Below are 27,000 nucleotides of genomic sequence, written 5' to 3'. Positions count from 1 at the left end.
TTGAGGGGTGATACAGAGTTTATTGAATTAGATTTTTCTATTTACAACTGAGATCACATCTACATACTATTTTGCTAGTCTACATGGGTACATTAATCCTAACGAGTTTAGACTTACAATGAATGGGCTCAATCATACAAAAACACACACACACTCACACTAATTGTTTTAAAACAGTAGTGCATACATTATACTCCTCCTATAAAGCCAGCTTTGATTAAAAACTGCTAGTTTCAAAAACCAGTCTGATTTTGAAGATGAACCAAGAGACACGCTGTATGATTCTAAAATCTATTTTAGCAATTTTATACAGTTGCTATCTTATTGGACTACAGTATATGTTTTTTTAAAAGGACACTGATGAGGGGCACCATCTGGTGTTAACTTTAACCGCAGCTGGCTTCCTCCCCCTCCCCCCAAAAACCTTTGGCCCCGAGTTCTCCATCATGAAGACTGAAAGGGCCCAGTGATACTCTGGCAGCAGCCCTGTTACTGCATGGAGGTCACAGAAGCAGGCCCAGGCCCTCCTTTGGTTCTCCCACACTATGCAACCTGCAAATGGTTCTGAAATGAGAACATATACTGCCATACTTAAAAACTTAGGGACATGGAGAGTCAGCTAGACTAGAGGAATAGAAAATCCTGGGTGGGTAGGGAAGTAGGTGGGCACATGAAGAGCCAAGCTGCTTTGTCCAACACCTGTGTGCTTTAACTAAATGAACCCAGGCCGCTAATGAAGTAGACCTGCTCAATTCACCTTCCAAATCAGAACAACAAGACTAAAAAAAGCTCAGGCTTGCATTTTCTACTATGCATAGGTTCCGCCGGTGATGAGGAGCTCATAAGCAGGATCTCTACTCCTTCTGCACAATACGATGCATGCACACAACATGCCCAGCAGCTGTGGGAAGAAAACAACAGGGGAAAAAAGAAGGCTGAAGGCTCTCTCATAGCAAGTGTGTATTTCTTGGTTGGCAATGGAGCCGTTTCAAAGTTCCGCAATAACAACAGGAACAGAAGTAATTTCTAATGAATACATTAACTTTTTAGGAACCAACTTTAGTTTCCCTGTCTCACACCTGAGAACAATATGTGAAAAGCAGAAACACAAGACTCTCCTCCTGCCATCCCCACTCTCAATCAACAACAGTGCTCTAAAAAAGAACTTTCTGCAATGATAGAAACATTCTATCAAACTGAGCTGTCAAACTTGGTAGCCACTAGCCACATGGGGCTACTGAGCACCTGAAATGTAGCTAGTGCAACTGCTGAATTATGTTTTTTATTTTATGTAAATTAAACTTGGGACACATGTAACTGGCTAGTGGCTACCATACTGGACAACAAAGGTCTAGGGAGTGGAATGACCAAGACTACGTGTATTAAGGAAACTTACTGGTGGTCTTTTCAGACATCTGGATTTGGGGACACAGGCTTTACTAACAATCCACAAAATTCAGTACATGAATAGCCCAAAAGCCCTATGGTGGAAAACTAATCTTGATGCCAAAAGAATGGTTTGAAGGTTTTTGTCTCTTTCATAATTATTTACTATTGTTGAAATCCAGATTTGGCTCTGTATTACACACACATTATTTTTTAAAGGTCACTCTTCCTTCATCATTTTAATAAGCCCTAATCCTTCTGTGGCAGCAAACTGGAATTGTAATAAAGTCATGCCACGTTATTTTGAATAAGCAAGAGGATTAAACTGGATTAAAGAGAAAATGATTCTAGAATTTTGACCTGGCTTCTTACAAAATATAAATAGTAACAAAAGAGCTAAATAAGAGTAAGTTAATTTGCTGTTCTAACTTTTCATTGGCAGTGAAAGGTCTCAGTTATTTGATTTTAAAAGGCAAGGCTTTCTGTATATATGGGGTCAATCAATTTCAACAAAATGTACTGGATCCATAAACAAGCTCTCAAAGTCTGAAGTGGAAGATTACTAATGAGACACAATACACAGAGAATACGGATGTCCTCAAACTGAATTCTCCATGGTATAAAAGTCACACACTCCAATTTCTGCCCTCAATTAGCCCATATTCTTTCTACCCATTCAGGATATATTCTTGCTGCTTAAATCCATCAGTTTCATTATATCAATATTTGCTAAGTGCAATAACAGCACAAAGCACCTTGAAGACATTTTAAAAGTGGATATTGTTAAAATTCAGTAAATATCTTTAGCCAGGTCTGGACATGTTTTGTATCTAATTCCTACAGAAATACATTTCCATTCACTGTACATCAAAATATTCTTAGAACAGCTATAAAATCAAACAGTTATGTTCCCAGGCAATGTTAAATTGAGCAATAAAAATGCTAAGCTCAGAAATTACTGATTTTCTGGAAAAAAAATCTCTCTTCTTATGCCACTTCCCTCACATTCCTTTCAGTTGGTTAACTTCTACTGAAGGAGTCAGCATTCTCAAATGGGGTCTGAAATAAGCATCATTTCTTTTCCTGACTTTTATTTCAATTAAGTCAACTTGTACCGATTTTAAAACAATTAAATAAGCTTGATAAAACCCTACTCATGCTTGGGAATGAGTCTGTTTATGAACATTAAGCTCTGCACGTTAACTTCTTACGGTCCAAACCTCATCACTAAGTACTACAGGCTCACTGCCAAAGCTCTGCTATACTGAAATTTCACTGATTATTAAAATTTTCCAACAATAGACTTGGAAATATTTTAGCTCCAGAGTTATTTCTTGCAATAAAAATTTTCCCTGCAATATTCAAGCCATGAGAACTAATCTGCACTTAGTCTAAATATAACATCAAGCAACTGCAAAAAATGATTGCTAAATAGAGAGGCAAGTGGTGATTAAAAAAACCGACTGCCAAGGATTAAAATGTTCTAGAATATACTATGTAGGGGGCATTATGGGAAAATAGGTATTGTTATACAAGGTTTTGAAACTGCACACTGGAAACACCCTTTTCTGAGAAAAATGTGGAAATACCTATCAAAAAGCCACTGACTCTTCAACTTCGTAGCTATAGACTTTGTACATGCATACAGAGGATATTCACTACTTGCATTTCTAGAATAGCAAGACTTATATAAGTGCCCATTAATGTAGATTAGATAATTTATAAAGTATGCCCCAAAATGAAATACTATGCAGCCACAGTAAGACATAAGAAGGAACCAAAGGTTACACACCATATGGTTCCATTTATATATTGAAATGACAAAAATTTTAGAAATGGAGAACAGATTAGTGGTTGCCAGGGTATGGGGGGAGGAGGCACAGGATGGAGGTGGGTGCAGTTAGTTACAAAAGGGTACTAGGTAGAATCCTTGTGGTGTTAGAACTGTTCAGTATCTTGATCGTGGTGGTAGATACAGGAACCTACCAGGTCATAAAACTATACAGAACCAAATATACAAATAGAAATGAAAAATCTGAATAAAACTGGTGGATTATATCAGTGCCAATACCCTGGTTGTGATACACAAAACAAAACCTAGTCATTCAAGAATTATCTTCCCAAGCCTTGATTTAAATTTTTAAAGAATTACTTGAAATATTTCTTTAAAAGTGTGTCAGAATCAACCCACTAGATTTTAACTATCTGGAGGCCCAATCTGAAGTGTTATTCACTAACGTAATTTAAGTCATTTTAATGAATATCTGGCAATCAAGAAGCAGGAAGGAAATAGCAGGCTCAACCTCCTTCACACTTGGCATATAGACCAGAAAAAAGCAACATGGCTTTGGGAAACAGTCCTCTGTGAAAGTTTGCTCTTGATCACTCTATCTTGAGGACATGCCAACTTCATGAGACTCCAAAAACATCAGATAATTCCCATTTTTCCCATACTGTCTTTTTTTTTTTAATTTTTTAATTTTATTTTTTTAAAGATTTTATTTATTTGACAGAGAGAGACACAGCGAGAGGGGGAACACAAGCAGGGGGAGGGGGAGAGGGAGAAGCAGGCTTCCCGCCGAGCAGGGAGCCCAATGCGGGGCTCGATCCCAGAACCCTGGGATCATGACCTGAGCCAAAGGCAGACGCTTAAGGACTGAGCCACCCAGGCGCCCCTCCCATACTGTCTTTGCAGAAAGCCTTACTCACAGCAGATACTTAAGAGATTGCCAAATCCAAACCTAGATTTTTGTCTATTATTATGACCAGATCTTTTAGATATAAAATTCCTAATTGATCATTTGCTAATTTAAGAGGCTGGCTATGCTCACAGAAGTCAAATATCTTGCTGATTTTAAAAAGCTAACAAAATAAAGAGGTGCCTGGCTGGCTCATTTGGTGGAACGTGCGACTCCTGATCTTGAAGTTGTAGGTTCAAGCCCCATGTTGGGTGTGGAGATTACTTAAAAGTAAAATCATTAAAAACGAAAGCTAACAAAATAGGGAATGTAGCAAAATTTTAAAAATCTTTGTCTCACATTAAAAAATCCTGTTGTAACAATTAACTACTATTTTTCAGGGTTTTTTTTAACTTGAACATTTTGGTCCTACTCAAACTTAGATCACTTAACTAGACTAGAACAAGGGTCAACAAGTGTATTCTTAAAGGGCAAATAGTAAATATTTTAGGTTTTGTGAACCAAGAGACAAAATCAGTCTCTGTCACAACCATGCAACTCTGTCACTGTAACACAAAAGCAGTCACAGATAATATATAATTGAGTGTGGCTAACACAAAAAGAGGTAGTGGGCTAGATTTGGCCCGTAGGACCTACAGATGGCTAACACGTGAACTAGAGCCTTCTATTCGTCAATTAGGTTTATGAGAAAAATTCTTCAGGGCGCCTGGGTGGCTCAACCGGTTAAGCAGTTAAGCGTCTGCCTTGGGCTCAGGTCATGACCCCAGGGTCCTGGGATTGAGCCCCCACATCAGGCTCCCTGCTCAGCGGGGAGCCTGCTTCTCCCTCTCCCTCTGGCTTGTGCTCCCCATGCTTATGCTCTCTAGCTCTCTGTCAAATAAATAAAATCTTAAAAAAAAATTTTTTTCTTAAATTCACCTTATGCCTTAGAACTTCAATAAAATGTAGCTTAACAGTGCCATAAATCACACTCAAATTCAAAAAAGACAATGCTTCAGTTTTGATACAACACTACCAAAAATCATCTTTCAATCTTTAACATTATTTTTTAAAGTTTTAATTTAAGAAATCTCTGCACCTAACATGGGGCTCAAACTCACAACCCCAAGATCAAGAGTCACATGCTCTTCCAACTGAGCCAGCCAGGTGCCCCTACCATTATTTAAAACCATACTTCCTATGACAGCTCTTAGAGCTTCCCCACTTTAGAACCTGAAGGAAAGTGCCAATGATATTTCAATGCTATCACATTGTGTATTTTCTTAAGCTGAAATGCCAATTAACTGTCTGGTTTCATAACAGAATTGAAGAATTTAATCTTTTGAGAACCTTAATTCTTCACTTTGTAATTGGAGGCAGAGTACAAGAGGCCAGGGTTCAAGCTTCACTGATGGTCATTAGTCATACTATCTTTGTCCCCCTGCCCCCTCATTTTCATGGCCTTTAAACCAAAGGAAACAGGGATTAGAGACTCTCCAAGTGTCCTTCTAGCTCTTTCTCTATCAGGATGGGCATACAAGCACAAGAGATCACTGATCTTTGAGCTGTTTTTGCCTTTGCTCAGGTTTTCCACACCGAGGGCACCGATCTAAATCAGATTTTGAGTATCAAAAGTTCAGAACATTAACAGGTACTCTTTTAAAAAAGAAAACATTAGGGAAAATTCTTTCATTATTTCAAATGTATGTTTTTTCCCTTAAAACCAAAGTTTTTAAATTTTCAAAACCACTAGGTTTTGAGTCTGAAAACTCTGAATCCTTTCCTGAGTTTTGCTGAACTGAACACATCAAATCTTTATCAGCCATTACCTAAATCAGGGTGATTTAAGTATAAAATGCATATGAGAAGGCATACATAAATTAAGAGACTAGTTAAAATATTTATTAGCCCCCACTGAAAAATATTTAATGAAGCAATATCTGCCTGGTTAATAAGCGTAACTAGATGAGGGACATAGCTAAAGCAACGATTTTCATCAGTGTTCTTTAGACATGCTGCATATTTCATGATCACAAGCACCTTACAGTTTCAAAGCTTTTTTGCTGCATGCTGGTATGTGCTGATTTATTAACACAAATAAAATCATTAAGAATGCAGAGACCAGGATTTCACTTGGGAAAAAAGACCTCCCTTATGTTTCATTATTTTTAGCTAAATGCATGTGTTTGCACAGACAATCAAAATATGAAATACATGCCTCCTGATCAACATATTACTGCTATGCTGAGCCACAAAGTAAATGCTTAGAAGGGCAGAGACCATAGCAAATAAAGAACTAGGCTTTTTAATGAATCATTTCAGGGCTGTTTGCATACCAGCAAAGTAAACAATCACCTTTTTGCCATTTTAAAAGGCATTTCCCATTAAATACACTAGCTTTTGTTCAAATATACAGAGAGCAGGCAATCCAAGCAATTTACACTTAAACTAGCAATTACATTGGTTTTATCTAACAGTTAAAAGATACCTACACTTTCTTAAAATAGATTCTCTAGGCCTGAAGCATATTTCAAGAACTACCAAAAGAACACTCTGAGAACTAGATCTGACACAAAGGATTCTCAATCATTCCAAACAACTGGCTATTCTCAGGTTAAGATTCCTCTAACATAATCCCCAAGATATATTGTATATTCCCGAGAAACTAGCAATGTAGGTGTACTGAGCAGAAAAATAGCTGTCTTTCTTATTTGTTTTCAGGTGAGGGAGGGAGGAAGGAGTAGATAAAGTGAGAGGTAATTAAACAATCACCAGCTACTCTGTGCATGCCATTATTAGGTAGGAAAAAGACTGTTTTCACGGGTAGGAGTTGGGAAAACAAGTCCCCTCAGCTACCCAAAATGGCATGGTACACTTGCAGAGGTGCCAAGTGATGACACGGACTCCTTGATGGCTGTCAGTCTGAAAAAACTAAGTCCACAAATACAGAATAGGTTAGAACCTCAGTTTTCACCTGGTCTTTTCTGTAAAGCAATGAAACTGCTTCTATCAGTTTAAGAGACTAGTGCTGTAGTACCAGTTCTTGATTTACATATATAGACATAGAAAACCCCTGAGGACAGAAAAATAAGAGCCAGAAGAAGAAACAGTACAAAAAGATTGAAAAAAAGCTTTCCATTTCCAAAGTGAAATAAAGCAGTACAACTGTTAAAAATTCTGTGAAGTTCTATTAAAATACCTCCCAAGAATACAATGGGACTGGGAACAGTATGTATTTTGAACAGGCCACTCACTACTCAAGTCAAGAATATAAAGCAGAGTCCCCTCAAACACAGTCCCCACAGCCTGATCTCTGGTTTCTTGGAACCATTTTGGGTCTAGGTCTAGAGACAGGAAATGGAAGATGTTGGAAACTGGTGGTCTGTTCCTCAATCACTTCCAAGTTATCTATATACACAAAGTTTTAACTGCACTTAATGATTAAAACCATTCACGGCTGACACCAGAGAATCAGCACACTCAGATAACAACGCCTCAGCTAGCTGCGCTTACCTGAATAGCTGCAAACGCCAGCGCCGCCCAGATAACGTGCATCATGATTTCTTGTAGCTTCTTCACAACTAGAGCCTCACATCCCTGAAACACACAGTCATCCTCATTAGAAGTCTTTTTTAAAAGTGAAAGCTGCAAGGTCAAATATTATTACTCAGTGGCAGAAATGGAAATAACAGAAACCCAAAGAGGGAGAGACAATGCATTTAAAAAGAATTTACAATAACATAAAACAGCATTAAAGACAAGCAAAAGAGTATAGAAAAGTTCTAGGTAAAGACAATTCACAGAGAAAAACAGGTTATCAAGCTAGATACAAGTTTTGGCCAAGAAACCAGATTTACCTCAGCATAGAGGTCAGAGGGGTGGGCCAGACTACCATTACAGCTGCTGGCGGTCTCTCTGCAGCAGCTGAGAGGGACACTCTGGTTTTTGGTTTCTTTGAACCAGTCTGTGCTTTCCCAGTCTGAATAGTTGTGAATTCCACAACAATGCAGCTAGTGGGGAGGGGAAGAGAAGAGAAATATTAGTCCTCAGAGGACACATATATCTGTATTGAACTTTAGAATTCTGTGCACTGCAGAGCTTTAAGCTACTCTAGACCAGTGAGGTCCGATAAAACTTTCTGCAATGATTGAAATGTTCTGTCTCCATGTTGAACATGTTAGCCACTAGCCACCTGAGGCGAATGAGCACTTACAATGTGGCTAGGATGACTAAGGAACTGAATTTTAAATGTTAATTTAAATAGCCACATACGACTAGTAATTTTAGAACCTCCACACGAAAAGCACCTTACCCGCAAGGGTAATTTATAGCTAAGAAAAATCTTCATATCTTACATGTTAAAAATCTGGTTCTGAGTTAAATATTATTTCCAATGACAATGTGCTTCAAATATTTTCTCTGAAATGTCTGGGATTTGCTTTAAGATAATTAGCAAAAGATATGTGGGGTAAGATGAAATAAGACTGACAAAAAACTGACAATTTTGGGGTAGGTTTATGGGTACTATACTATTCTCTCTCTACCGTCACGTATTTCAAATTGTCCTTTTTTTTTTTTTCCCCAATGCTATCTTTTCTGGTCTTGCTTTCTAAAGGCATATGAAAGACCTCTTACCTCCTCTGAAGTCCCTCGAGGCTCCCACCTTTCCTGTGACCATACCTCTCTTCCATTATCACCTTCCTGGCTAATTATTTTTTGGTAAAAAGTCAAATGCTTCTTATCTGGCTTTGATTAGGTGACAGTGGAAAAAACTTTTCAAGGGTGAAGGTAAAAATATTACACACATCATGAAGCTAGCCATGGCTATGAAAATACATGTCTAATTTACATAGTAATAGAGTTTGTTTAAGGTTGATGCAACAGTGACTGGCCCTCAAAAAGAAATTCATCTCAAGAGAGCTCACCTGTCTCTGTACATAATCAATAGCCCGGCTAGCAGCATCAGGGTTGGTTCCATTGTAGGTCTTATACACTTTCTGAATGCTGCGATCAACCTCATTTTCCACCTGAATCAAAACAAAGAATTCAGTCCCTTAATAATACAGGTAAAATTAACATCTGTCAAGGCTCCAGCTAAACTACCTAAATGACATGTATGGCAAATTGCCAGATATCTCTGGGAATTTCTTTTAGAAAAAAAATTTTCTCCCTTCCTGTCTCCACAGAGATTCAGATGAAAATTCAGACATATTACATCACACAGATTAAAAGCATTCAAAGAGAAGATTGTGTGCAAGATGGCAGATTAACAATCTATTCAAGAGGGAGAAAGAAGCTGAACCCTGAGACAGATATTGTAAATTATAAATGAACTGCCTTCCATTTCCAATAAACTTTTAGTGGGTTGGACCTGCTAATTTTCATTTCCTAAAGGAGGTAAAAATAAAAGAACTTAAAAACCCCCCACTTTTGGAACAAGTACCAACATGCTTTCCAAATGGAATTTGGAATTATTCAATGTTTAGATTTGGCCAAATATACAAAGGTAATCGCAGGTAAAAAAAAAATCAGTCCTTAAAAGTGGTCCTTTATGAAAAAAGTACAGTTCAATGTTGTGTGAATGAGGAGACAGGAAATAAACTCTTCATAACTTACTGCTGTCAATCACTAAAGTGGCAAGAAAATGTCATTTAGTAAAATTTGCTTGTACCAGATTCTCCTTACCCTTCTAAGATGATTAGACCTACTTAGTAATTATACCAGTTATGTGATACAACTATAAAGTTGGTAACCAGTAGGGGCATAATTCAATGCATTCCTTTTTGGGGCATAGCTGCCTGGTACCTTATGTATCAATGGTTTGAATGTTAAATTGGCATATTATGCCTTTGATTTAAAACTGTAAATTACAGTAAGAATACTTCTATTATGTCTTTATCATAGCTTTAAAGTTATACTCCAATTAATTAATTAAAGGCAGACTGTTTAGCCTTAAACAGTACTGTAGGTGGAAAGCAAAAACAGGCAAAATAGCAAGAAAGGTGAAAGAAAAGAAGAGGAAGTGACTAAGAAAGAGGAAAGGGGGCAAGAAGGGAGTGGCTGGCAATGGCTGTCTTGGTGTTCAAGTTAGCAGGACCCCTCGTTCCTCAGGACGGGCATAGATGGTAGGATCTCAACCCACAGTCATCTTTTTCTATGTCCAAAACCAAGGTATTTTTTTTTTTTTAAAGAAGCAAAGGAAAATGAAGTCCTCAATTTAGTTCCTCTAAAACAGAAATCAGAAAACTTTTTATGTCCCCCCTCCCATACAGGGAATTTATGCACTGAGGAAATCTGAACAAACTTCTCAGACCAACTATTCATCTGCAGCTCATTCTGAGGAAAAGAAAGTTAAATACTTACAAATTAGAACAGTAGAACACTTTGATATATTAAATAAGACTAGAAGTCTTGACAAGTAATTTTTTTTCATTCAATCGATCGACCAATTCATAATATTTATTGTGCCAGGCACCTTGCCACTGCTGGACAAAGATGACTGCCTCGCCCTTAAGGAGTTCAGAGTCCCCAGGCTAGATCTTTAGAAGATACACTGTAGCAGAATTCAACAAGGAGAAAAAAAGAGAAAACTATCTTGTTCAGAAATTACTTGCTTGTTGGTTTAATGTTTCTATTATCCTGCCTCAAATGAGGAAAGTGAATTGTGATCAGATATTACAACAGCCTCTAATTTAAGTTCCAGAAGGATTTTACAAAGGGCTATAACCTCTCCTCCATGTGGAACAGTCACTAGGGTGTGCCTATAAAAGTTTAGTTAAGGGTTAGCTGGAAATTCTGCATGAACAAATCAACCACATGAAATAGCCTGAGGTTAGAGGTGGGCCTGGATGAATCAAATTTTAAACAAATTTTTCCTTCAGCTGACAGCTGAAATTAAATGCAGGTGATAGCTGAATATTCTCTAGCATGTCTTGGGTAGAGAATATATGGGACAGTAGGTAAACCCTTTGGCTGATCTCTACCCTTTGAGTTCCAGAGATTTATGTCATATATTAATTAACTTACACATATAAAACCCCTGTGTTGTTCAAAGGTCAACTGGGTGAGCTGGGTAGATATATGGTACCCAAATATATATGTTTGTCAAATATAGTTTGAAATCCAAGCAGCCCATCTATGATTTTGACAAAGTTCTAAAACCATTCCTAACAAATATTTGTGGAATGAAAGGACCTAACCATGACCTAAATTGACTTTCACATACTCTCTCAATCCAGAGAATATCTTGTGTTTTTCATTATTACCCCACATGTAAAAATCAGCGGCAAATGCAGTTATACTGTATTTAACAAATGGGAGAAGCCTCCCATGGTCAGGAGTAGTTGGTTAGTTAACTGAGAAAGTCACAGACTTTTTAAAAAGTAAACATTTTCATTTAGCTTAAAGCACAGAAATGTATATTTCATACTGATCTTAAGATGCAAGCCTGTCTTGTCTTTGCATAAGATCCACTGATTAGAGCTCTTTATCATTTGTTCTGCACAAATCACACCCTCAATACATGGACAGTGACTTTCAGTTTGGTTTCTTTAAACTGTGGAGACATTGCAACATAATCAAAGTGTAGAATCTACTAAATATTAATAAATTTCCCCTAAACCTATAATAGTGATCATACCCATATCTGATTTGATCAAAAATGTTTTAGTAACTACTTGTTTTTACCAAGTCTCTTCAAATTATTCAAATTATTCATTTCCTTTTTTTCATATACTCATTTTTTTCTTATACTTAGTCAGTATTTAATTAACTACATAATTACACTAACAAGTACTTGGGATTACACTTGCATAAGGCCTGATAGCTCTCAGCCAGTCCTGGTTCCCTCCCCATGTTCTCTCACAGACCTTTCCTCTAACATAATCCATGTACACTGAATACCATCTTTGCATGTGCTTCTCACAAGACTCCAACTGACACAGCACACAATACATTGTAGAAAAAAATTACTGTAGTAGAAAAGTACATAAAAATTGAAATAACCAATTAAGCTTTCAGGAGACTTCCTGAGATCAGAAACCACATTAAACACAATCTTAGATGCCTACATAGGTACCTTCAGTGGAAATAAGTGTTCAGAAAGAGCCTGAAATGTTGCAGTATTTTTTTTTTTTTTAAGATTCTTTTATTTACTTGAGAGAGAGCAGAGCGAGAGAGAGGGAGAGCGCACGCACAAGCAGGGAGAGGAGTAGAGGGAGAGAGAAGCAGGCTCCCCACTGAGCCGGGATGTGGGACTCAATCCCAGGACCCTGGGATCATGACCTGAGCCAAAGGTAGACGCTTAACGACTGAGCCACCCAAGCGCCCCTGTTGCCGTATTCTTAAACATAAAACAAAAGCTCAGTTCTCTGGTATGTACTCTTTATTAAGCCAGGAAACTGGACTTGTGTTTACTAAATGCATTTTGTTTTCTTAAATTGAGGTAAGATTGACATCTAACATATTAGTTTCAGCATGGTTTAAACTTTTTATATGGTAAAATGATCACCATAAGAAGTCTAACTAATTCCTTCACCATATATAATTATAAAATTTTTTTATTGTGATGAGAGAACTTTTAAGATCTACTCCCTTAGCAACTTTCAAACATACATTACAGTATTACTAACTTTAGTTGCCATGCTGTACATTATATCTCCATGACTTATTTACCTTATAACTGGAAGTTTGTACCTTTTGACTCCCCTCACCCATTTCACCCAACCCCCACGAATGGCAACCACCATTCTGTTCTCTGTGCAATTTCTAATTAACTTTAGATTTTTAAAGTAGTGACTAAACTGAAGTAAAGCAAAAGAAAATGTTTACTCTGATAAAATGAATTTGTTCTATTTCACTTGAAACACTTAGGCTGCCTTTTAAAACATACAAATTACAGTAGACAACATACCTTTGCTCTGTAAACGTATCCCAAAACCACTACAACAACTTCTGTGACAAAAACCAAGAGAAGGATGATGACAAACTGTAAGGAAGAAAACAGTGTCAAAAATTAAATACAAACTGCTCTAAATATTGTCTTGATATAAGTTACCTGAGATAACTGCTAGAAGACAAGCGCTAATTCTGTTTCAATCATAAGAGCCAAAGAGTCTATGGAATTTCATGGTTGATTGAAGCCAGTAACACAAACGAAATACTCTCACATACGATGATGACACATGCAGTCAGTAAAGTGGTAACTTACCGTGGCCAGTCCACAGCGGCTTTCTCGGATTGTGGCGCAGCAGCCAATTAGGCCGATAATGAAAAGCAGGGCTCCTACAGCTATGATCACTACTGCAGGGATGAGAGTATACACATCTTCAAAGAAGTGGTCATAGTCATCATAAGTGATAAAGACATAGGCTCCCACATAGCATAAAATTCCAGCTGCCCCCTGTAGAAAACAAGATCAGAGCACTGGTAAAAATCTTTAAGCTCTGTTAGTAAAATGTTCCTACTATTTCTTAGTAGGTTATAATTTAATGAGATTTGCCATCACTTTTAAATCTACTTAAATACTTTTTTTACAGTGAAGCTGAAAAGTCTATTATTCATTAGTAAGAACATTTCTTTACTAACGATGAAAAGTTTCCCAAATGCTACCTTCTTTTCAATAACGGATGGTTAAGATCAAGAAACCATGAATCCAATAAATAATGACAAAAACGAACTCTCCCGCCCCCAAACACACAACAAAGGCTTATTTGCAACTCAACTACAGGTCTACCACAGATCAGTGGGGTGGTGGGGTACGCCTTTGCTCATTGTAGTTGCCCTCAACGAATGAAGAAATTATGTACTAGTTATGTACAAGTGGCAGAGCCAGGATTTGAATCCAGGCAATCTAATTCCAGAATCTGCATTTCTAATCTTTATCCACCCACTTGGAAAAAGAAAATAGAATAATAGCTAGTAACCTTGATATCCATTTTCAAAAAACTTACTGTCCTAAGCCAGAAGGCTGAGTTAACTAAAGAACTTTGCAAACCCTTAGATTTATTCTTTAGAATGGTACTTCTCAAACTCCAAGGTGAACAGGAATCACGTGAGGACCTTATTAAACTGCAGACTCTGATTCAGTAGGTCTGGGATTGGGGCCTGAGACTCTGCATTTCCAAATTCCCAGGTGATGCTGATGCTGCTGGTTCTTGGACTACATTTTGAATAACAAGGTTTTAGAGCACCTAAAGGGAAGGTGAATGCAGAAAGTCATGGAACAGAGATCTGCCTTATTTCGGCTCTGCTCCAGACACCATTCTCCAGCTGCAGAGTTTTACATGCATTCTCCTTCCCTCTATCCTTGTCATTTTGCTATCATTGTGCTGACAGCCTAATGTCACCTGCTTATAATGTGAATGATCAAATGCAGTGTGAGGCTAAGTGTTAAAACATTTGGTGTAATGAGTTACCATTTGTAGAACACTTTGAGACTTTCACAGGAAAAGAATGGTTTCACTGTCCTTTAAAATTTAACACATAAATCATTAATCTCCAAACTAGAAAACAGCCTCCACAATGATATTAGAAATTCATGAACTCTTTCAACGTAAACACGCAGTTTACTTCTTAAGTCTATGGGACACATTTAGTTTGGGCAAACCAGATCAAGACATCAATCAGCTTGGTTAAATTCAGAATGAAGCAAAATAAGGCCCCTGATGAACAAAGCTGCTGCTCCCTGCACCTCACCTCAGATTCCATTACATACACCCTAAGAGAAAACTGTTATACCCAAATGCACACATATTCTCTCACTTCTTTACTCTCTGCTGTGCTCTTTGGAATGCCCTCTCCACACCTGCCTGAGGACTCCTTGTTGTCCATTAAGATGCAGATTCTTGACTTTCTCAGGCTGGATTAGGTGCCCTTTATCCACTCCCACATCACCTGGCTCAAGAGAGCATTTATTACAACTGCCGCAACTTATATATGTCTCAGTACACACACACAACTGTAGTAACTATACATGTCTCAGCATACCTTTAGGGCACAAATTTTGCCCGTCTGTCTTTTAGCCCTGTATCACCACCCAGCACCCAGAATGGTGTTTGGCACAATCAATCAAAATTTATTGAGTATAATTCATCTCATCCTTTCCACTGAAATCGCAGCCCCCCCATTTCTATCATAAGCTTTAGTTTTTGTTTTTTTCCCTTTTCGGTCTAATGTTTATAGTTTTTAGTTCACTATTCAAACATGATTTGGTAACTTAATCCGGTTTACTAAATTCCTGATGGCCATCACATCTGGAATAGATTTTTAGTTTATAAATGCTGAACTTATAGCAACTATGCCTGTTCAAAAGTTCTCAGAGTTCACTGACATACTTACTTAGAGGGTATATTATTATGGGATGAAGGCAGGTATAGAAAAGGGAAAAGAAGAAAAATAGCTTAATAATTTGGGTGCATTAATTACAAAAGTACACAGACTACTTAACATTCTTACCAAATACTACTTTTTCTTTTTCTTTTTTTAAAAGATTTATTTATTGAGAAAGAGTGCACACACTTGCAAGCAGGGGAAGAGCAGAGGGAGAGAATCCCAAGCAGACTCCCCACTGAGCAGGGACTCAGGGCTCCATCTCACCGCCCCAAGATCATGAGCTGGGCCGAAATCAAGAGTGGGATGCTCAAATGACTGAGCCACCCAAGCACCCCAATACTACTTTTTACTATATGTGTGTGATAAACACACACGTGTATGTACACACACATATTTTGCTAAAGTAAATACCTTCAGTCTTCAACTGAATTAGAAGAAATCCTAAATATGAATCAATCAAATTTTGTCCAGTTTGTCTTCATTAGTCATCTTTCTATTCTTTGGATTCTTAGCTTTTCTTACTCTAAAAGGTAATTTTTATTTCTTAAAAGGCTTAATTAAACTCCATTTCTGAGCTTCTAATAAATGAAATTTTAGCCTACAGAAATTTGAATGAAAACAAGATAAAACTGGAAAAGATATGTATTCAATTAATCTGAAGAATAGACACTGAAGTACTTGCATTTTAAATACAAAATGATGAGCTTTCCATCTAAAGAGACTCACAATTGGTATTGCCTGGGAATGGGCCAAGGGAAATACTTCCAGTGGTGCCACCCTTCACCCAGACTGAAGCACTCAACTGAAAGGGAGACTCTGAGGAAGCAGAAAAACAAACCAATAGCAGATGTGACCAGACGTGTAACAAATGCAATGGAAGGCTAGCAGGAGATGCCACCTGTAAGGCTGCCTATTTTTTTCTAATTGACTTGAAAGCAGTTATCTTTTCCGAGGCTGCAAACCAGTCAACATCCAATTCACACAGCAGAGTTGAGAACATAACATGAGCTCTGGATTTGAACACATAGTGGGAAACAACTTACTAGCTGCACACACCAAAGCAGAAACTGCGCTGATTGCTGGTGAGTATATAAATCAAATTACTCGTGAACAGAGGCTTGTTTCCTAAATTGAAGACAACTTCAAAATTTTCTCTTGATATCTGTATACAGTGCTTATATCTTAAGTTGCATAATAAACAACTTATGAAAGGACATCAGTTTCTTTGAAAATATGGAGGTGTCCTAACAATAGCTGAAGGCCTAAAAACAATAAGCAACTTCTTCAAAGACATCTAACCACCAGTATTAAGAACATAGGTAGAGCTGTATGGTAAACAGAGAGGAAATTATAAGTAATTCCGAACTAGTTTGCAGAGTCGTCATACAGATGTTTAATATAGGAATTACGGCTATTAGAAAGGCTAAAAGGTGAACTGGGTTAAATCCTGCTTTTGAAGGGTCATGATGGGATTGAGATCTATCAAAGGATCTGGGCTTTGCCAACAAAGCAGCTGCAGAGGGGGAGGAGGTGCCACAGAAGAGGAGATGAAATGGAGAACTTGGAAGCAACTGCACTGCACTGCACTGCTTTAGTCACCGCTGAAAAAAAACTCAGCCTAAAAGAAGGATTTGTGCCAGGACAGTATACTAAAAATATTCATCCTTTTTACAAAGACATGAAAGGAAATTCAAAGGAAAGGCTGAGGGCTGAAACTACCAAAAGAATAATTTTTTAAAAACTATTCTTCCTTATCTTTTAAAAAAACTCATGCCCCAAATTAAGCCACAGAATTTTAAAATTTTAGGAGAGCCAGTGCTTTTCCATACCAAGCTGTTCTCTGAAAACTAAAGCTATCTTGCTATCAAATTTTGGAAGCAAAGTTCCAGAAGTACGATATTCATTTTACCCTTTTACCCTTCTACTATATACACACAAATGTAAAGTCTCTTTTAAAGTAAAACATTTCATTCTCACATAAGATTGCTTTTTCTATAGTTTAGAAACTATAAACTATAGAAAACTATAGTTGGGTTTTTTGTTTTGTTCTGTTTCTATTTTTCAAAACTTCTGTGAAAGAAATAGCTGATAAAATGCTGAAATCCACAAAACTACTAAATTCTTTAATTTCCTAAGGAAGAAGGAATATGAAACAAAAGGGTGCACATCATCCACAGTGAAACTTGACAAGGGAATGTGGCACTATCAAAAACTAAACAGACTTGTTACAAGCTAGGGAATAAAATAGCTCTGTCGTGAAAAGTGTACCTACATGGAAGTTTAGAAATGTGAAGGTGAAAGCATCCCATAGAACATTTAGGTGAAGATAAAGCAAAGAAGAAGAGAAGTGATTTTCTTACACTGGTATAGTCATCGATTCATGTCCAGAACTGGCAAGAACCAAGACAGTGTAAAGATAAGAGACCATGTGAGATCATTCAGCTAAAATCACAATGTTTGACAAGTTCTTACCCACCTGCGTGAACTGCTCCTTCAGACTAATTTTTGCCTCAAAGAATCAATTAGTAAAGTAAAAGTGATTGGAATGTTGGGAGAAAAAACAGTCAAGAAAAGGCAAGGTGAAAAACACTGTGTACTCTAGACTTTGTAAGAAAGCAGATTTCAAAAAGAAAGCAGAGGATAAAAATACCAGCAGAAATCCATCTTATGTACATCTTTTAACATTTAATTCAGTTTCCTGTACACTCATACTAGCTTTTTATGTACCACACTTCTCTCCTGCAAGGAATCCACTGGTAATTCTACCTAGTGTATTTCTGAAAGCTTCCCCAAACTCCACCTTTGTGCCATTACAAGTGTCTTAAAAATCACCTTAAAATTTCTTGTAGCATTCTACAAATATTCTCTAGTCCAAACATGCTTTGTTTCAACTCTTACTCTGATAAAATACCTCATATCATTAAACACAATTACTCCTTTCCCAAGCCCAATGCTATATATTTCATTCACTTTCTTATCAACTTTCAAGAAAAAAAAAAGACTATTCCAAAGATTTCAAATCTTCTTTCAGAAATTAAATCTACTCTTACCAAGATTTTCTGAAGCTATGAAAATAATTATATCATTTTCTACCTAACAAATTGGTCAATAAGAAAGCCAAGCAGGGCGCCTGGGTGGCTCAGTCGGTTAAGCGTCTGCCTTCAGCTCAGGTCATGATCCCAGGGTCCTGGGATCAGAGCCCTGCAGTGAGGCTCCCTGCTCAGTGGGGAGTCTGCTTCTCTCTCTGCCCCTCCCCCTGCTCGTGCTTTCTCTTACTCTCTCTCGCAAATAAATAAAATCTTAAAAAAAAAAAAAAAGAAAAGAAAAGAAAGAGAGCCAAGCTGTATTCAAATATGTGTGAGGGTACAGAGAAAAGAACCCTCAGGCTGAAGTACAGATTAATACAGAATAATCTTTTTGGAAAGCAATCTGGCAACAAATACTGGCCTCAATATTTATGCTTTCACACCTATTAATTCCACTTCTAGGAATCTATCCTTAAGAAAATAAGTCAGATGGAAACAAAGAATTTGTATGGAAGGTATGTTCATCAAAATGTTATAATATTGTAACAAAATTATAGCAAAAACAAAAGAAAAAAACCTGAAGACATGAACAGACACTTCTCTGAAGAAGACATACAAATGGCTAACAGACACCTGAAAAAATGTTCATCATCATTAGCCATCAGGGAAATTAAAATCAAAACCACACTGAGATACCACCTTACACCAGAGTTAGAATGGCACAAATTGAGAGGGCAAGAAACAACAAATGTTGGAGAGGTTGTGGAGAAAGGGGAACCCTCTTACACTGTTGGTGGGAATGCAAGTTGGGACAGCCACTTTGGAAAACAGTGTTGAGGGTCTCAAAAAATTAAATATAGAGCTACCCTATGATCCAGCAATTGCACTCCTGGGTATTTACCCCAAAGACACAGATGTAGTGACAAGAAGGGCCATATGCACCCCAATGTTCATAGCAGCAATGTCCACAATAGCCAAACTGTGGAAAGAGCCGAGATGCCCTTCAACAGATGAATGGATAAAGAAGATATGGTCCATATATACAAAGGAATATTACTCAGCCATCAGAAAGGATGAGTACCCAACTTTCACATCAACATGGATGGGACTGGAGGAGAGTATGCTAAGTGAAGTAAGTCAAGCAGAGAAAGTCAATTATCATATGGTTTCACTTATTTGTGGAACATAAGGAATAGCATGGAGGACATTAGGAGAAGGAAGAGAAAAATGAAGGGGGGGGGAATTGGAGGGAGAGATGAACCATGAGAGACTATGGACTCTGAGAAACAAACTGAGGGTTTTAGAGGGAAGGGGGGTGGGGGGATGGGTTAGCCCAGTGATGGGTATTAAGGAGGGCGCGTACTGCATGGAGCACTGGGTGTTATACGAAAACAGTGGATCATGGATCACCACATCAAAAACTAATGATGTATTGTATGGTGATTAACATAATAAAAGAAAAGAAAAGAAAAAAAACCTGGCATCCAGAGGTATACTTGGCATTATAGCTTTTAAATATTTTGTTAAAGCATAATAATAATAATAAATAATGTGATGTGCTAAGGGAAAAGCATATATCATATACAGACATTAAAATACACACTAAAATATCATTTGTCTCTGCATGTGGAATTATGGTGATATTAGTTTTTCTTTTTTTTTTTTTTTTAAAGATTTTATTTATTTGACAGAGAGAGATCACAAGTAGGCAGACAGGCAGGCAGAGGGAGGGAGAAGCAGGCGCCCCACTGAGGAGGGAGCCTGATGCGGGATGTGGGGCTCGATCCCAGGATGCTGGGATCATGACCAGAGCCGAAGGCAGACATTTAACCGACTGAGCCAGCCAGGTGCCCCAGTCTGTTTTCTTAAAATAGTTTTTAGTATCTTCTTAAAAAAGCAAATATATTATTTGCATAATCAGAAAAGTAAAATATTTATATATTTTTTTATGATTTTATTTATTTGTCAGAGAGCGAGCGAGCACAAGCAGGGGGAGCAGCAGGCAGAGGGAGGAGCCCGATGTGGGACTTGATCCCAGGACCCTGAGATCATGGCCTGAGCCAAAGCCAGACGCTTAACTGACTGAGCCACCCAGGCGTCCCAAAATATTTAAAATTATATCTAAATTGAGACTTTGTTGTTCTCTCACAAATGAATTCCTGTATCTGCCCTTAACCACCAACATAAAAGAGCCAAATACTTTAGGCACCTCTGCCAATCTCCCGTTTATCACTTTTCTCTGGTCTACCTGCCTTTGACTCATCTTCAGATGTTTTCTGATTATCTAACACAATTCTGATTCTTTCAATACACATTATCCTTCCTCCCCCAACCACCACCACATAAACGTCACCTTTCAAGGAGACAAAAAAAGAACAAATCCCTACTTAGGGTTGCAAAGTTTTGACAATAAGCCACTTCTTCCATCATTATCTACATCACTGCATTACTGTCATTATTCCTAAAGAGGAAATACCTTCATCCTTTTATACCGCTATTATTTTGATGATATACCAGAGGTCATGTTCCTCAATTATGCCCTATTTTCACTTTTTTTTCTGTATTCAGTTTTTTTATGCCATTGTTTATCTAGTTTAACAAAGATGTTCATCTAATCCAATTTATACCTACCAGCTGAAAGACCCAAAAGTTCGGGTGGCAACGAAACTGGAGATGAACCAATTGCCAGATATCAGATTATTTTAACAGCATGGAAACTGGCTATTTTCCGATTGTAGGGCTCCAAGGGTCATCGGAGAAGCATGGAATTTAAACATGCATTTTTTTCCTGAGACCTTCTGTCCCCATAACCTACTCTGACTATAAAAAGAATCCGTTATTAATACAGGAGCCTGAGATGCATAAACTTCATAGTTTGTCCATCCTTGGTGTTATGTATTTAATCAGTAGCAGTAACAGTGTAAGATACAATATCTTGGCATTTCCTACAGACCACCTTTAGTAAATTAAAAACAAATATATAAACACAAGTAATTTTTCTCATCTACTGATTCTACCAAACTATTAAAGTAGGTGAAGGAGCAGAGATAAAGGCAGAATTGAGACTGTCCATGAGTTTTATCTGACGGGGAGAGAAGGAGGAAGGTGCACCTAGAAATTAAATTCAATCAGGTATTAGATGATTTTGCCTAACTGCTCCCTCACTCCATGGGCTGTTAGAGAACAGGGACTGTCTTTTTGTTTTTTGTTGTATTTCTCAGAAACAAGTAAAGCATAGATACTCAACAAGCATTTATGAGTGAATGATTCTTAGGGTATACCTGTCTGGTGCAAGTATAAATTTTATGGAATATGTTTTCTGCAAAAATCCTAACCTGAACTGGATCTTACGGAATAAAATCCATGAAAATATTTCAATGCACGATAAATATTCTAAAAATCTAAGAAACAACCTATTCATTAAATTCCAACTAAAGAGAGCATTCCTGCATTTGGTCATCTGACTGCTTCCAAGTTCCCAATGCTGAGTTCTTTCAGTCAACAATTACTCAGAGCCACAAGGCACTTGATCAGTGGACAGATGACTGTAAGTGAAGTAAGACTGGAAATATTCAATTTCTTAACTGCCAAAGACAAGGTAAGAAATAGGTCTCCTATTAATGTACCATGACTTGCTTACTGACAGTTAGCTTTTCTTTTGGTGAACTGAAAAACAAGTATGGAAAAAAAAATCTGTTAGCTGAAGGTGTGTTCTGATGACATAGTCTTTGTCAGAGTAGTCATTCATGATGATAGAAATACAGGAAATAGAGAAGTGAATTCCAGGATGTCTGATGAAAGTTCCAGTTTAAAAGTATCACATCCGCAGCTCAAATGTATAAGAAGTGCTGGAGAACACAAAATACGTGTAAGGAGATTTCTGACAAGAAGTTTTCCTTGAAATATGTCATTATAAATTTTTTTTAAACAAAAGCATGAACATATAGTTAAATCTCCTTTTTGGCAATTTGAATATACCAAGTATATTTTTGCCATTAGGCCTCCAGGCTGCTCCCTGCCTTAAATGCCTTCATCACCCCCAAATCCACTCCTCCTTATAGTCCAGATTACATTTTACCTCTTCAGGGAAGGCTTCTTTGCCAACCTAGGCAGCCATTCACTCACTCTATGATAGCACCATGTTTTAATTGTCTGCATAATCACATCACTATCTGATATTTTTCTCATTTTTGCTTGCTCGCTCCACTAAAAAGAAAGTTCTGTAAGAACAAGATCTTCACTGGCTTTTCCATCATTTTATCAATATCATTTTATCAATAATATAAGCATAAACTAAGTGCTCAAATATCTGTGCTATATTTAACAAAGTAACTTTCCTTAATTATATATATTCAGATGGAAGTATAACGTGAAAAGTTTTTTTTTTTTAAAGATAAATCTTAAAGGTTATATATGGCTTTCAAATATGATTTGTATGTATAGGGGACTACATATAAGTGAATGATGACTAGTGAAGGTGCCACATTTTGAAGTTACTTATAAAGGCACTTAAAAAGTGTCTGGCCTTCCTGTAGTACTTCCTACTCCATAAGTGTTTTAGTGTTACTATCGCCTCTCAACACAAATGAAAAACAAAAGTCTAAACAGATATGCCACATTATAAATTCTACAAGCATGGACAAAGTTTTGTCTTGTAGTCCCTATAATGCCTAAGACACATATCAGCAAAATAAATACTAGCCAATTGGCTTTTTCTTATAGGGTAGAAAAAGTAAAGGCAATTTGTGTAATATGGAACTTGACTGAAACTAACTTACCAGAATAAAACCTGAAAATTAAAAAGTACTGATTTAAACTTGTTTTAGATGAGGCTTCCTATGGGTCAGATCAAATGACCCACTGAATTAAGAATACTTTCTGACCTTGGTACAAAGGTGCAGTTTATAGAAGAGGCATTAGTTTTCCTTGAAATATTTCATTATCAATTGAAGACTATTCCATTAGTCTTCAACATTTAGTCATGTACCTCAAACACTCTGGTCTTCCATAAATTATCATGGTGTAGCACTAATACATTTACATTTAAAAAATAGAGAATCAAGTTGTTTACCTGATTTCACTTGTCCAAAATTATCTTTCAAGCTACAAGCCCTAACATTCTGGAATTTGGTAAGGAACTCTCTAGTTCCATGAAGACAACCTTCAGGATTTTAGAAACGATTGTTATCCCTTTTAGTTTGTGCCTTTCCACAGTTAACTTTCTTAGACTGCACTGTCCAAAAGACCAAGTCAACATTAACAATTTTGACTGTCAGGTCATTTGGTGCCAAGCCTAAGTATTTCAGGTACATACCTATTTCCACAGCTCACTGAACAAACTGCCAACTAAAACAGGATTATCAAGATATTAAAAGGTATAAAGATCTTGCCAAAGCAATTAATCCACAGCTAGCCGTTATCCACAATCAGCCATTACCATCTGATAGTGAAGAACCAGTGCTACAGAACTATAAAGTCTTTACAAAGTTGCCCAAGGGGACCTAGGTAAACTTTTGATATGCTCTATGCAGGGAATGTTTATTCTTCCGTGTGTGTGTGTGTGTGTGTGTGTGTGTGTGTGTGTGTGTGTTAAGGCATTAAAAGGAGGGAGGGGCCACTATATAAGAATACACTTACTAGAACTGAAGAATGCACTACAAATTCTCAGAGAGAACCAGTTAACATCTGTTGTATGTATTTCCTCATGATGACCTAATTTTTTAAACTGACAAGTCAGTGTAGTTTAAATGATGGTACAGGCTCTAACCAAGGTTAAAATTAGTATGGTTTAGAGAAAGTGACTCTAACTCGGCTAATGAGTTCCTTCCCCCTTCCAAATCTTTTAAAAAAATCACACTTTGCTCTAACATCACAGGCTCTAGAGTATCAGACAACCTGGGTCTGAAGGCAGACTCTGCCACACCTTGGGTGTGCAACTTCACCTCAGTAAATCTTAATGCCCTCATCTGTAAAATATGCGTAAGAATATTTACTGCCAGGTGGGGTTGCTATCAGGACACTCATTGTAAAGTGCTCAGCACCTTGACTGTATGTAATAAGCACTCAAATGTTAGTTATCATTACCAGCATCATCAGATTCCAACTGTCTGTCCTTAAACTAATCGTTTAGTGGGAGACACATCTAATACTGTTTCCTCATTAGTTATGTTCCACTAATCCTGCTCTAAGCCACATTCTCCCCCTTGCATGTCTGCTTAACTTATCACAGTTCACAAAAGCTTTACTATCCTACTAACCTAGAAAAAGGATATTTTTACTACACAGTATGACTTTAGTCTTGGCAATAACCCACCAGGAAAGCACAACTGAAGTTCAATCTAACCTTTCTTTACAGAAGTACCAGTAGTACATACACTTATTTCTAAAGACATTTCTAAAGATTCGTGAGCATTCACTTCGAATTAACTGATATTTTAGAGGAAATGAAAATTTAATTATTTTTAATTTTTTTTTAAAGATTTGTTTGAGAGAGAAAGTGCATGTGAGTGGAAGAGAATCCCAAGCAACTCCCCACTGAGTGAGAGCTGGGGCTCGGGGCTCAGGGGCTCAGGGCTCAATCTCGGGACCCTGAGATCATGACCTGAGCCAAATCAAGAATTGGATGCTTAACCAAATGAGCCACGCAGGCACCCCAAAAAGTTTAATTATTTAAAGAAAATGGTTCCTGTATTTTAAATATTTTGTTACATTAACAACAATTCCAGTCCCTGAGACTGAATAGTCTAGAATTCACTTGATAGTTTATTTTTCAAAATCAAATAGCTATGTCCATAAAAATCCCAAGAAACTGTAAAGGGTACAAAGCCAAGTCTCTGCCTAAGTACCTTATCATCTAATAGAGTGTCTCTCATTTGAAGATCCCTGAAAAATTCTCTTACCTTTTAAAAAGGTTTGTAACTCAAATTAAAGTATGAGAAACACTGCTCTAATTGGAAGAGGTCATAGAAACCCCAATGTCACGTGGGTGATTTTGAACAGGTACTATCAGGACCCTTTCCATCACACCATAAATACCCTAAAAGACTCTATGGCAATATTTGTGTGTAGTGCCTTATTATATGTAATTATCCTTTTATGCTACAGCAGTCAGATCATGAAAAGTTCTGAACATGAAACAAAGTTTCATCCTTTGTTGAGGTGGGGGGATGTAAGAAGGCAAGGATTCTTTCCAAATGAGGTATGTGTGTGAGAAGGAGAAGCTGAAAGGGGACATACAAAAGTATGGAAGTGGGAACGTTCAAGGAGTGTCTGGGGACTGGACAGCAAGTGTTTGAGAACGTGGCCAGTTATGAGGAAGGAAAGGTGACTGAAGACTTCAGCGGCAATACCAAGAGGTTGAACCTTATTGTACTGCTGAAGATTTGGCGGGGGGGGGGGGGGGGGGGGGGGGGTGTTTTTTAAATAAAATGATGTGAGGGAAGAAATGCTTAATAAGATTTATCAAGGTGCAAGGTCCAGATGGACTAGAGGGTGGAGAGTGATAGGAACAATACCGGTTATTACAAAAGTCCCTGATAAGATAAGAACCTGAACTGCGATGAAGTGGTTATAAACACCCCTTTCTTTGGGGGCGTGTCCAAAAAAATTCATAAGCCACCTTTTGTTGAAAGTGAACTCATTGCTTTCAAAATCTTTTTGACATCTGAATTCTATTTAACCAGGGTTTATGATCTCAGGTTACTCACGCCCAGTGACCAAAACAAATATACCGATTTTCTTGGGCAAAGAATTATTTGGCTTATCAAGTTGAAACCTTTCAGTTTTCTGGGCTGGTAACCAGCTAACCAGTTCTCCACACACAAAGAGCTGTAAGTCAAAATCCCTCAGCCCAGAGTCGCTAGCGTCCCCGCGGACCGGCACCGTTTGCTCACACGCCTCGGGGCGGCCCCTGGAGCTGTGGGGACTCCGGGCCCTGACAAAGAAAGCAGAGCCTGACCCTTTGGGGAATATCCTATTTCGAGCCTGAGGTCCTGAAAGAATCTGCAGTGAGAGCTCTCGGTCGAGCAGGCTGTTCCAGCGGGAGGGCCGGGGGAGGTGGCCCAGCCTCACGGCCCGGAGCCCCTGGCGCGGAGCCAGCCGGCCGAGGACTCAAGCTCCAGCGCGGAGGCCGCCGGGGGCTTCCCTTCACCGCCCTCCATCCCAGCCCGAGAGGGACTTCGCGAAGAGGCCTCCGCCGCAGGGCCCCGTCGCCGCCGAGCTCGTCACCGCTGCCCCCACAGCGCCGGGCACATCTAGCGCCTCAGTCGAGGCCTCCCCTGGGCCGCGCCGCCGGCCCCTCGCCCTTCCCCGCCCGTCGGCCCCGCTCACCCAGAAGATGAGGTTGAGAAACACCAGCACGGTCTTGGAGGAGGTGATGCCGCATTGACCCATGGTGCCGGCGGCCCGCTGGGGCCCTGCTCGGCGAGCGGGATGCGCTCACCGAGCGAGGCGGCAATGGCGGCGGCGCCTCTCCACTGGGAACTGCACGGCCTGCGCGGCGCTCACCGCAGCCCCCGGTGCCGTCGCGCAGCCCCGGCCCCAGCAAGCACCTCGCTTCTTCGCGCAGCCGCCGCAGAGCC

The 27,000-nt window shown here is 38.4% G+C and overlaps 1 protein-coding gene across 1 annotated transcript; it reads right to left on the bottom strand.

Annotated features, from left to right (window-relative positions):
* TSPAN3 (tetraspanin 3) lies at nt 1-27,000 on the bottom strand. Its single transcript, XM_032417245.1, has 7 exons — nt 26,750-27,000; nt 13,273-13,464; nt 12,976-13,050; nt 8,990-9,091; nt 7,922-8,074; nt 7,578-7,661; nt 1-901 (listed from the first exon to the last, which is right to left on the bottom strand). Exons 1-7 carry the CDS (start codon nt 26,810-26,812, stop codon nt 809-811), a joined length of 762 nt encoding a protein of 253 aa, XP_032273136.1. The 5' UTR covers nt 26,813-27,000; the 3' UTR covers nt 1-808.

This window comes from Phoca vitulina, unplaced genomic scaffold (genome assembly GCF_004348235.1).
Source record: "Phoca vitulina isolate PV1807 unplaced genomic scaffold, GSC_HSeal_1.0 scaffold20, whole genome shotgun sequence".
NCBI classification, from domain to species: domain Eukaryota; kingdom Metazoa; phylum Chordata; class Mammalia; order Carnivora; family Phocidae; genus Phoca; species Phoca vitulina.
This window is presented reverse-complemented; position numbering and strand designations above follow the sequence as displayed.